Here is a 13,262-nt window from a genome sequence, read left to right as displayed (position 1 = left end):
ATGGAAAACGTTGATCGGATCACATTGCTAAACGATATCGATGTTCTTACCACAAACTACACTATCAAGGTTAAAATTGTTAGTTTGTGGAGGAAGAAAATGAGGGATAATGAAAGGGAGACATATCGAATAGATATGATACTGATGGATGAAAAGGTAAACTAATGAATTTTTTCTTTGTTGTTTATTTTAAGTAGATGTTGTTAGCCTTTTAACATACCCTTTGCATGTTATTCTGTATTTATACATAGGGTAGCAAAATTCAAGCTTCTTGCATGCATAAGCTATTTTCAAAGTTTGAGAGGCATCTTAATGTTGATGCATGCCTTATCATTAAACGACCATCTCTTGCTGCGAACACAGCATCTTTCAAGATTGTTCCTAACAACCAGAAGCTAACTTTTTATTATCATACCTTTGTGGAAAAGTGCAATGTATGGGACGGTCAGCAATACGTTTTCAATTTTGTTGAGTTTAATGATGTTCTTTCAAAGAAAATAAAAGAGGGTACGACAGTAGGTATGTTTTTTTTATATTTCCAATCTTTATATACCATAATATTTTTTTACTTATTTTATATATTTTTTAATTTTTTTGTATATGATGTTATCTAATTTTTTTATTTTTGGTAGATTTCATTGGGTATGTTGGTGTTTGTTATAACATTGAGGATACTAACAAAAAGGATGGTAGCAAAGGGAAACGTCTTAATCTTAAGCTTCAAGATCTTGAGTAATATATTTTATAAATTGTGTTTTATTTGTTTATTTTCCATTTTATGCATTTAAATATTCAAAATGTTTTTAAACTTATTTTCTTCTTATATTATATTGTAGAGATGTTCAGATCGATTCTTACATGGTTAGCGAAAAGCGTGAAGCACATGTTGTCGTTGTTGTCCATTTCGGTGCAGTTAAATCATACAAAGGTATTTAATTCATACTACATATTTTTAAACAATGCATATAAATAGAATTGTTACTTTTTTTTATTTTTTTTATTTCTTATATTATCTTTACCTAACAATAGGCAAATGGGGATTTTCCAATAACTTTGATGGTTCAAGACTTTTCATTAACGACAACTTTGATGACATGCTATTGTTCAAGCAAAAGTAAGTTTTATTATTTTAACAATTTTTTAAAATTTTTATCAATTTTTTCGTATTTTTTATGTATTACTTATTTTTTATTATACATTTTTATTTATTCAAAATTTCTTATAGGTTTCTTGCTAAACTTTCTGCTTCAACTGAGTCAAGTAGCCATGCTGGGTCATATATGATGTGTTCTGTCGAAGATGAATTTTTAAAGAATGATGTTTTTTCACCACTTGCTTATCTTCCATCAATCTTAGAGGTTTTCCTTAACATTTATTGTTTTATATTTTATATTTTAACAAAAATTGAACCTGCATTTTTGTGATTTTGTAATAATAAACAGCCAAAGAAAGTTGTTGTTGTTGGAACTATTGTAGCAATCGTTTCTGATAAGATGTGGTATTATGATGGGTGTAACTATTGCAAGTCAAAAGTTGAGAAAAAGTTTGAAACCTATGATAAAGATGATGGAACAAGTGATGTTAGAGATGCGCAGTTGTATCAATGTTCTAACAAGGATTGTAATGGAAAAGAGGTTTTCCCGCTGTCCAGGTAAACCGTCTGTTAGTAATACTTTAACTTATTTTTCATACAACAACAACGACGTAGGTCGGCTATATCATCTATTCTCATTTATTTGTTCATTATTTGAAAATCGTTTATAAGGTTTAAAATACCGGTTCGCGTTCAAGATTCAACCGGAACTGTGACGCTTACATTATTTGACCATGAGGCCATGAAGTTTGTTCGGAAAACTGCAAAGGAACTTATTCAAATTCAGGACGAGGTTATGTTTAGTTATACTTTACATTTATTAAAATCACATTTTTTTATATTTATTGTAATGACACATTATATTTTTTTTAATATAGTTATTGAAAACTAATGATTTCCCAAGAGAATATCCCGTTGAATTTGAAGAGTTGCTTAATCTAAAGTGTGCTTTCGTGATTAAAGTAACTGACTTTAATATTGCTAATGGTGTCGAGAATTATGGAATATCAGTTGTTACAACTGATGATGACATCTTGGATAAGCTCAACAAAAAATTTAAAATAGACCAAGTAAGTGATTGTTTTATTAATATATATATTACCACTTTCAAAACCTTTTAATCTAAGTTGAAGTATTTGTTGTTTGCTTTTCAATTTTTAACAGATTGATGCTTATGAAACTTTTGGTATGCGTCAGTCTGAGTTGCAAACTTCTGGTGCTGAAGGTTTGAAGGTATAAATTCAAAAATTAACTTATCTATAACTTTAATACTTTCCTTACTTATAATTTGTTTATTTTTGTAAGGATGCCGATTCTTACACTGGGGATAACACCACACCTATTTCAAAGGATTATGCGGTTGACTTGAAACAATCATCCTCTGACATGAAGCGTAACCTTGATGATGTTTATTTGAATGAAGTTGGATTGGCGTCCTCAGCAAGTAAGCCTCGCATGTGTGTTGAGAAGGAAGCTTAAAGGAGATATAGGAGAGGTTGATTTGAATAATAAGAACTATTTATTTGGTATTCCAATATCTGAATGTTGGTTTGTTCGTAAGATTTTTTGATGTTTCAAGACAATTTAATTTTTGCCTATATATTGTTACCTTTTTAGTTATCCTACAATATTTTTGGTTGAGAGTTATGTTTGGTTATATTGTTTATTGTATGATGTATGATTATTTTATGATACTACGTTTATTACTAATTTTATATTTGTAATGTAATAATGCCATAATGTAAATATTGGTAAAATGTAAAAATTTTACGGTATTAGTTTTCATCCAACTATATATATATATATATATATATATATATATATATATATATATATATATATATATATATATATATATATATATATCGATTTACTATTTACTAATAATTTTAGTATTGACAATTCACTTACAACTCAAAAAATAATTTTAAGAAATATGCTAATCATGTCAATTTATATTATTCAGTTACGTTTATAAACTTATTTTTTTGAAATTTTCTAAGTTTAGCAATTCTATTTTTATAAAATGACACAGTTTCTTAAAATATCGAAACTAATAAATATAGATTTCTTTTATATTTATGATCATTAATTTTGTTAAAATTGATTTTGGTAATGTATAATATGAATTCCATAAATAACTTTTACCTTAGGTCTATAAATTCAGATACTTCTCATACTTTTGAAACATCATCATGGTTTTCTGAGTTTGCATTCTTAGCTTCCTTCTGCGTTTGAATAACTTTTTTCATTATTATTTACATTTCCAGTAATTTTTTTATGTACTTTGTTATAAATCTTTTTATTCTTGCGTTTCGTTTTCATTCTATAGGTATTAGTGTTTTTTTTTTGTAGTTCTTTCTATCGTTTAAAAGATTCATAATAGGTTTGAACAATTTAAGTCGTATTCTTCAGAACGTCCACATATTGACCTTGAAAATAAATGTAAGTTTTTTTTTTCTTTTATGGTCAACAGTTATAATATTCTTCAAATTCTTTTTTTCAAAAGTTTCTATGTTCTAAATTATTAATTTGTTTATTTTTTTTTTGGTGTATTATTTTTTTCATTTTAGCTGAGCAAGCTAAATGTAGGCGTTCGTTAAGAAAGCTATATATTGATAATAAGAGATCAAATGCAGCTGCTTTTCCGGAATATGTTGTCAGAGGTAATCTTTATATAACTTATATATTTTATTATTGTTAATGTTTAATGTTACATATGTCATATATTTAAATTCTTATTTTTTTTGTATTACTTATAGCTGTAGAGGCTAAACACAGGCGCAAGTTAAGAAAATTATACCTTGATAGTAAGAGATCAAATGTTACAAAAAAATTCATTTCTAGAGGTGGTGCTTCAACATCGTCATCATCAACACCAATCCTGTTAAATAACAAAGAGAATTTAACCCCCAATATTTCAAACACCACCTTTCCTACCGAATCTTCAACTGGTATTGGGACAAGTAAGTTTAGATTTATGTTACATAATGTTATGTATATTAATCATTACTAATTTAGTTCGTCAACTTCACTTCGATTATATTACATATTATATAATTACTATTTATATCTTATTAGGTAATCATTTAAATTCGTCCTTTAATGTAAGATCATCCGTTATTACACAATCAACTTTGAAGAAGAAATGAAATGTACTACACGATCAGTTTACAACACCCATCCGTACACCATTTGCAAACCTATCAAACACAATACCAGGTTTGTAAATCAAAATCAAATAATTACTACTTGCTGAAGGTTCATATTTTTGTTTGTTTTTACTACATATAATGTTTGAACAAATTATTTGTAAAATACTTATTTGAATTATTTTATTTAATTATTTTTTTATTCAGCCAATAATTGTAATTAATTGACTAATGTAGCATATTCATCTGGAGCTTTTTCAAATCAGAATAGAAACACAAATGTTTTTCATGACTCTTCTACCTCAACACGACGAATGACGAGGTCAAACAAAGAAAACATAACACCAACTTCATGTGTTACAAACATACGTTCTCAAGTTCAAATTGAACCGCAGTTTTCTAATGCTATGTCTTCTTTGAATCGTATATCATCTGGTAAATTTCATATTTAAATTATTACATACATTTTTAATTGTTTAATTCAAAAAGTTTACGAAAAAAATATTTTGGTTTTTCAGATAATATTGCAAGCTCATCAACGTTACCATTGAATGATTGCTATTCTCTTCATCCCAGAATATCCAATAAATGTAACACAACATTTTTGACCTCTGAATTAAGCTCGATAAAAAAGATGTCTTCTGGAAAGCGTAGACTTATTCATAAACTAATTGAAATAGAACCCATACCAATGGCTATTCTTGATTCTGATGATGAAAATCATGTTAACGAGGTTGTGTTAGACGCCACCAAAGGCGTTTCTAAAGGTAACTGATTAATGTTATTCATTGTTGTTTCATATTTTATTTTTTCCTACTGTATTATTCAATTTATGTTAAATCTTCAGATTACGTTGACCATGGTGACCAATCTCTTACGTGTGGTTTATGCTTTGCAAACTTATGGCCAACCGAAGGTGGAAAGGGTTGCATTACACTTCAAAAGCAAACATATAGCTTATGTTGTGGATATGGTAAAGTTGATTTGCCTGAATATAAAGATTCTGATCCATCTTATCAGATGCTTTTTCACTGTTTAGATCAGGAAAGCAAATATTTCTTAAAGAACATAAGACGTTACAATTCTATGTTTTCCTTTACTTCAATGGGAGGAAAAGTAGATACTAAAATAAACAAAGGTAATGCTCCATTTGTTTATAGAATCAGTGGTCAGAATGCACGTAGTATGGGTAGTCTTCTTCCTAAGCATGGATCCCAGCCAAAATTTTCACAGCTTTATATCTATGATACTGAGAATGAGCTTTCTAATAGGGAGTTGTTATTCAGGTATTTGTTCTCTTTTTTTACTTATCAGTATCTTAATGTTAACTTACAAATTATACTTATATTTTTTCCATTTCAACGTTTGAAACTATAATTTAAAACTGTTTATTTTCTTACAGTGATTCTTCAAGCAAAGCATCGATAAGGGCAAAGGAACTTGATGTTAAGTTTATAAAGTATATTACGAACATGTTAGATTCTACAAATATGTTGGTTAAAACTTACAGGATGGTACGAGACCATCTCCATGACAATCCTAATGTTACTCTTAAACTTCGTATAATCTCACAGAGAGATCGAGACGGTAGGACTTACAATTTACCTACGTGTTCTGAAGTTGCTGCTTTGATAGTTGATGAACCTGATCTCCAGATTGAAAGCCGTGATATTATTGTTGAAATGCGTTCCGGAGATCTTAAGCGTATTAGCGAGTTACATCCTTCTTATCTTGCTCTACAGTATCCAATTCTTTTTCCGTATGGAGACGATGGATATAGGATTAACATTCCTCATAGGGATTTTGGTCCTAATACAAAGAAGACAAGACCAACTTGTACTATGAGGGAGTTTTTTTCTTATAGAATTCAGGATAGGCATAACAAGTTTTCTCTAATTCTTAATGCAAGAAGGTTGTTTCAGCAGTTTTTAGTCGATGCCTACACAATGATTGAAAGTGAGAGGCTAAACTACATACGTTTTTAGCAAATCAAACTGAGATCTGATTCGCTTAACAGTCTTAAAAATGTTCAAGACGTTGGTCAGAGTGATTTGAGTCATACGGGACAACCTGTTATATTACCTTCATCTTTTACGGGTGGTTCTCGATACATGATGCAAAATTACTTAGATGCTATGGCGTTATGTCGGAAGTATGGGTATCCTGATTTCTTTATCACAATCACATGTAATCCGAAATGGCCTGAGATTGTAAGATTTATTGGTGACTCTTCAATTAAGCCTGAAGACAGACCTGACATACTTTGTCGATTGTTTAAGATGAAACTTGATGAATTGATAAAAGATATAAAGCAAAAAAAAAAAATTTGGCGATATTAATGCAGGTATGTCAATACATCAGCTACTTTCAATATATACAATTTTTTGGTCTTTCCATACATTATATTTAATTTTTGTACTTATCGTTAAAATATCTTTTGTTTTGTAGTTGTTTATACCGTTGAGTTTCAAAAACGTGGTTTGCCACATGCGCATATTTGCTTATTTATGAAAGCTGATCATAAGCTTCCTACGGTTGAACACATCGATCCCTTTATATCAGCTGAAATTCCTGATAAGAACGAGGATCCTGAATTGTATTCTCTTGTGAGTGACTTTATGATTCATGGTCCTTGTGGATATGCGAACATGAAATGTCCATGCATGGTTGGGAACCGTTGTTCTAAGAATTTTCCAAAGAGGTTTTTGGATTCCACTTCCATTGATTCTGATGGATTTCCAGTTTATAGGAGAAGAGATTCTGGTCACACAGTTGTGAAGAAGGGCGTTACTTTAGACAATAGGAGTGTAGTTTCATACAACAAAAAGCTACTTAAAAGATATCAGCCACACATCAACGTGGAATGGTGCAATCAGGCTGGGTCAATAAAGTATTTGTTTAAATACATTAATAAAGGACCTGATCGAGCCACTGTTGCTGTTTTTGATTCAGACAGAGGCCCCGATGAGGAGATTCCAAAAGATGAAATTAAAGAGTATTACGAAGCTAGATATGTTTTCGCATGTGAAGCCAGCTGGAGAATATTTGGCAATGATGTTCATTATCGGTATCCATCTGTTATGAGGTTACCATTTCATCTTCCAGGACAACAAAATGTTGTATTTAGTTGTGACGATGATATTGAGGATGTCCTAAACAAACCTCAAGTAAATTCCTCTATTTTCTTAGAATGGATGAAGATGAACAATTCTAAGCCTGAAGCAAGAGAACTTACTTATGTTGAGTTTCCCACAAAATATGTGTGGAAGTTAAAAGATCGTTGCTGGCAGCAACGCCAAAATTATGTTGTTATTGGAAGAATTTATTCTGCGTCTCCCTCTCTTGGTGAGGCTTATTACCTAAGAATTCTTCTTACTAAGGTTAAAGGGCCACGATCATTCGAAGAAATAAGAACATATGATGGTGTTGTGTATCCTATGTTTCGGGATGCGTGTTATGCACGTGGCCTGTTAGATGATGACAATGAATATATCGAGTGTATTAAAGAATCCAGTTTCACAGGAAACGGTCATTATCTTCGTTCTTTGTTTGCAACACTTCTATTGTCTAATACGCTATCTAGACCTGAAGTTGTTTGGGAGAAAACGTGGGAGCTATTGTCCGAGGACATTTTATACAATATGCGGAAAGATTCTGGCATGAGCGGTATCTTTTTTATCCTTTTGTTATATTTTGTGATGTTATATTTTCAAGTTGTTTCGTTATATTAAATAATTTTTCTTATCATTGTAGATTTCGTTGTTTCTGATGAACGTTTAAAGAATATTACGTTGTCGAAAATCGAAAAATTCCTTCTTCGTAATGGATCCAGCTTGCACAGGTTTTCACCAATGCCTTATCCTGATGATGACTATCTAATGTCCGAGAGCAACCGTTTGATAAACGAGGAGTTTTCTTTTGACATGGATGAAGTTACGGCTGAGTTCAATAATCTTCACAGCTGTCTAAACGGCGATCAAAGAGCCGTGTATAATGAAATTATGGATGCTGTTCGGATTGGTAAGGGTGGTGTGTTTTTTGTGTACGGTTATGGTGGTACGGGCAAGACTTTTCTGTGGAAAACTTTAGGTGCTTCCATTAGATGCAATGGACAGATTGTTATTAATGTCGCTTCAAGTGGTATTGCATCTTTGTTGTTATCACGCGGTCGTACTGCTCACTCGCGATTTCATATTCCAATTAATGTCAATGAAGATTCGGTATATGCCATATAAAGCCTAATACTGAAATCGCGAATCTTTTATATGAAGCAAAGTTGATTATTTGGGACGAGGCACCGATGATACACAAACATGCTTTCGAGGCTCTTGATCGTACAATGAAGGATGTTTTGAGTGTTTTTGATTCACGAAATTCAGAACTTCCATTTGGTGGGAAAACTATTGTATTTGGTGGTGACTTTAGACAAATCCTACCTGTTGTACAAAATGGAAGCAGGCAAGATATCGTAAACGCCTCATTATGTTCATCCCACATCTGGTCCAGTTGCAAGGTGTTGAAATTGACAACCAACATGCGTTTGTCGGTTGGATCAAGTAGCTCAAACGTTGTGGAGATAAACAAATTTGGTAAATGGCTTCTTGACATCGGCGAAGGTAATGTTGGTGATTCTATCGACGGTGATGGAAATATTGAAATACCTGCTCATCTCTTAATAACTGATGAGAATGATCCAATTCAAGGTTTGATTGACTTTGTATATCCTTCAGTTCTTCATCGTTATAAAGACCGTGACTACTTTTCTGAGAGAGCTATACTCGCTCCTAAGAATGAAGTTGTTCATGAGATAAATGACCATTTGCTTGATTTGTTTCCCGGTGAAGAAGTTGAGTATCTTAGCTCTGATAGTTTATGTCCGACTGAGGAAATCAACGATCCGTTACATCAAGATTTGTATAATCCAGATGTGTTAAATAGTGTAAAAGTATTAGGGTTACCAAATCATAGATTGGTATTAAAATTGGGCGTTCCGGTTATGCTTTTGAGGAATATTGATCAGCAAAACGGTTTGTGCAATGGTACGCGTCTTCAAATCACACGTCTTGGTAAACGTGTTATTGAGGCTGAGATATTATCAGGAAGTAATGTTGGATCAAGAACTTACATCCCAAGAATCAGCATGATACCATCTGACAAGAAAATACCCTTCAAATTTCAACGAAGGCAATTTCCAATAACCGTATGTTTTGCGATGACTATTAACAAAAGTCAAGGACAATCTCTATCTAGAGTTGGTATATACCTGAGAGACCCCGTGTTCTCACATGGTCAGCTTTATGTTGCGTTGTCGAGGGTAAAGACTAAGGATGGCGTTAAGGTTTTAATATTCGACAAAGATGGGAGGCCAACAAATAAAACTGCAAACGTTGTTTACAAAGAAATATTTGGGAAATTGTAGTTTAAAATTTTGTTATGACTTGTAATCGGGCAATATGGTCTGTTTTTTTGTATGCTTTTATTGTATGTTGGGTGTTTTCAATTCCATGTCCTTATGTTACTTATTTAAGGACTATGTAATTTGTTTTAATTTTTTGTATGGTTTTTCATTGTTATATCAATAGTAGATGATATTACTATGTATTAAATATAACATATAAACAAAAACTAGAACATGTAGATATTTATAGACATTCTTACATAATAGAAGTCCAACGTACATGATTATCTTAACTAGTAAACATATTAACCTACTAGAAAACCACTTATAACACTACATAACTTACATAACTTTTTAAACATTACCCAAAATTACTATATATTATGTTTCTACCCTGTTTCATAATTTCAAACATCACCTTTAGCGGATAACGCCGGCAAGGAAGAAAACACAAATATCTTCAAAGTACTGGAACTTGCAATGATCACCTTCTTGTATGTTGTTATCTTTTAGCCATTTCGCCCAGCCTTTCACCACATACTTTATACTGTTTTTATTTGTTTCTGCCCTAACATCATGTTTTGTCTCCACATTCTGCCTGTTTGCGATTCTAACTTTCAAGGTTTCGTTAATTCCTGTTATCCTTGCTACTTCAACTGGTATCCGCTATAAGTTACAAAACATAATAATAATTTCCATTATGATGGTATTTAAAAAAATAGAAAACTTAACCAAAATATGTAAACATATTTGATGCTAATTAACATAGTTGTGTTGTTGGAACTTACAAATCGTTTCGTGTATGGCACAATAAATGTCAGCGGACCAATATCATCATCATCAAACTCCTTCGAGTCATCCGAAGAATCTTCAGAATCCGATAGGACGATAACATCGTTTTCAACTCCAGCCATTCTACGAGAGATATAAAACTTTAATCCGTTTAAAATAGAATATCAGAGTATAACAAATAATGCAATTTAGATTTTGTACTTTTAATCAGTGACATGCATACGTTAAATACGTTAATGTGTTTTGATGCTTCATGTATATTCTATTTCACTTACTTTAGTATCAGTTGTTTCATTTATATTATATCCTGTAGTAGTAATCATTTTTAATCAATCTAAATTACACAAATTTATAAATAAAATAATACATAGAAAAACAAAATTATGTTAAACGTCTTTGTTGTTACATCTTTTATTAGCCAAAATTACAAATAAACAATGATTCATTGTTGAATAGGCAGAAATACACATATTGTAATTCATGATAAAAAATATAAATACATAACTTTAATAAAATCTAATGTCAGTTAACGATGAAGAGAGAATAATGTAAATCAAAATTTTTTTATGCAACAACCAAATACATTTAATCATCCAAATCGAACTATAAACCAATAAAATCCATTTTTTAAAAAGATTTGGAACAGAATATTTAAACCATATCTCATTATTTAACCAAAAAATAAAACTTCCGATGACATCCAATACATATAATCCCTTTTAAATCTACCTCACATATTAATATTTGATTTTTCTTAACAAATACTGACACTCCGATTTCTTATCTACTTACTCATTAATCGCTAAAAAAGACACATCATATGTGTTATTTGGCAGAAATAAGGCAAGTTCGTGTTGAGATTAACAACATAACAGTCGGATTATAAGTTATCGGATATGAAATCGGAAAAATACCTTTACTAATTTCTTCGAACTCCTTTTGGGTTCTTCTTGAGCAATGTGAACTATAATGAAGTGTTGTTGCAGTAGTTTTGTAGGTTAATAAAGTGTAATGATGATTTTCATAGATATTATAAATGAGATAAGTTTTTGTAATTTTAAATTCGTTTATTTTACAATTTACATTTATCTTTTTTAAAATGAATTTACTATTATTTTGCATTGGATCTTACCATGTATTAACAAATTTCGATTTATAATTATGAAATATAAATAAAGTTGACTTAATAAATCACATATAGTTGGTGATATACTATTTTACTAATATATAACTTGAAAATCATAGAAAGTTTCTATATATATTAAAAGTTTATAATATCTGTTTATGTACTTAACAATACGAAAATATATTCAAAGTATCTAATTTATAATTATTTTAAATTTACAAATTTTACTATTTTTTTAGACACCCACTGCTAATTTATAATTATTTAAATTTTACTATTTTCCTATATATATTAAAAGTCTATAATATCTGTTTATGTACTTAACAAATTCTTTTAATCTTTGGTTTTCCATTGTAATACAACTTTATCTCCAGCACTTGGACAAACGAGTGCAATAACAGGCGTAAGGTATAAGTAATTACAACTTAATATGTAAATATATATATTTCAACATATATATATAGATATAGATTCACAACCATTTGACAAAGAGACTATCTTTACGTACATTTCCAAATAGGGTATCACATATAAACATCAACAACTTATTATGTAAATGTATCTACTTAAACAATCATAATCACCAAACGTTTATAGAAAATACCAACGTTACTTACATACTAAAATAAGTTATAAAGCCTGATGATATAACAATACTTCTATTTAAACTTAAAATACCAAGTAACAAAATAAAACATCATAACCACTGTTTACGTGTCCAAAACAAAGTTAACATAAAATAAGTAGCATAAAAGAGTCATGATTTGTTCTACATTAACACCTTCATCATTAGAGTTGTTATTAGTCTGCATTAACACCTTCCACATGTGTTAAGATCATCAGATTTCCTGCACTTTCGAATGTGAAATGCAATTTGTCACCCAAACGAAGTCCATTATCCTTCATGAACTTCGGCCAACCTTCAATTGCATACCTTACATCATCTCCATGCTTCTGTCGCCTAAGATTCATACTGATCGTTTTTCCATTCAAGTTTATTACTTTTAACTCATACACCTTATTTCTGAACCCGGCAAATCTTACAACATTTACAGGCATTCTCTGCATAAATAACATAAGTAAAAAGTAAATTTGGTTTATGCATTTTATATTATTTCTGTTTGATATTGACTAAGTTAAAGATAACATACCATGCGCTTTCCTCCTTTTGTTGTGAAATCATATTTACCACTTCCCTCAACAATGTTGAGCCTTCCAACAACTTTTCGTTCAACATCCGGTTTCTTCAAAGTCTTATCATTTATCTTTCTCTTTTCGTTTACCTTATTTTATAACACATACATTATATTTTGACTAACATCATAATTTGTAATAAATATTGATAAATCAATGTTGTTATCTTATCATGTACTTACCAACCGGTTTCGAGTTCTCTGTCCAACTGTTGAGACTTTTGGCATTTCAAGTTCTGTCCCACATATCAGGTCTTTAATGTCGTCCGCATGACCATATTCCTCAACCTGTTTTCCTTTCTTCTTAACCTGTTAATAGAAACACTAATTTTAAATAACAATAAGGAATGAGTATTAAGTAAATATGTCTACATATATTAATGAAACAGATCATCTATTATTATGTTTGACCTAATTACATCATCTTTTGTTGATTGGTTTCTCTCTTCTCTCATTGAAGTAGAACTTTCTTCCTTCCACTTTTCTTTTCCAGCAATGTTTTTTTGTA

General features: G+C 30.6%; 2 protein-coding genes across 2 annotated transcripts; both read left to right on the top strand.

The window, feature by feature from the left end:
• Positions 1 to 8,480, top strand: LOC110888803. The gene is made up of 20 exons (XM_035980171.1): positions 1 to 156; positions 252 to 519; positions 633 to 732; positions 837 to 928; positions 1,030 to 1,114; positions 1,226 to 1,358; positions 1,443 to 1,651; positions 1,766 to 1,886; positions 1,972 to 2,163; positions 2,258 to 2,326; positions 2,399 to 2,537; positions 3,667 to 3,759; positions 3,856 to 4,059; positions 4,764 to 5,012; positions 5,093 to 5,531; positions 5,648 to 5,704; positions 5,756 to 6,157; positions 6,263 to 6,432; positions 6,694 to 7,911; positions 7,999 to 8,480. Exons 1-20 carry the CDS (start codon positions 1 to 3, stop codon positions 8,478 to 8,480), a joined length of 4,878 nt encoding a protein of 1,625 aa, XP_035836064.1.
• Positions 8,481 to 8,545: 65 nt separating this feature from the next.
• LOC110888801 (ATP-dependent DNA helicase pif1-like) lies at positions 8,546 to 9,664 on the top strand. Its single transcript, XM_022136308.2, has one exon. The coding sequence runs from the start codon at positions 8,546 to 8,548 to the stop codon at positions 9,662 to 9,664; it is 1,119 nt and encodes a 372-aa protein (XP_021992000.2).
• The last annotated feature ends 3,598 nt before the right edge of the window (positions 9,665 to 13,262 follow it).

The sequence above is a fragment of the Helianthus annuus genome, chromosome 11, assembly GCF_002127325.2.
Source record: "Helianthus annuus cultivar XRQ/B chromosome 11, HanXRQr2.0-SUNRISE, whole genome shotgun sequence".
NCBI classification, from domain to species: domain Eukaryota; kingdom Viridiplantae; phylum Streptophyta; class Magnoliopsida; order Asterales; family Asteraceae; genus Helianthus; species Helianthus annuus.
This window is presented reverse-complemented; position numbering and strand designations above follow the sequence as displayed.

Excerpts from the sequence above, each read along its gene's own strand:
- LOC110888803 (XM_035980171.1), top strand. The coding sequence starts at position 1 with ATGGAAAACGTTGATCGGATCACATTGCTAAACGATATCGATGTTCTT. Across the intron at positions 929-1,029 it reads TGCAGTTAAATCATACAAAG|GCAAATGGGGATTTTCCAAT; the intron begins GTATTTAATTCA and ends ACCTAACAATAG. Across the intron at positions 1,887-1,971 it reads TTATTCAAATTCAGGACGAG|TTATTGAAAACTAATGATTT; the intron begins GTTATGTTTAGT and ends TTTTTAATATAG.
- LOC110888801 (XM_022136308.2), top strand. The coding sequence starts at position 8,546 with ATGATACACAAACATGCTTTCGAGGCTCTTGATCGTACAATGAAGGAT.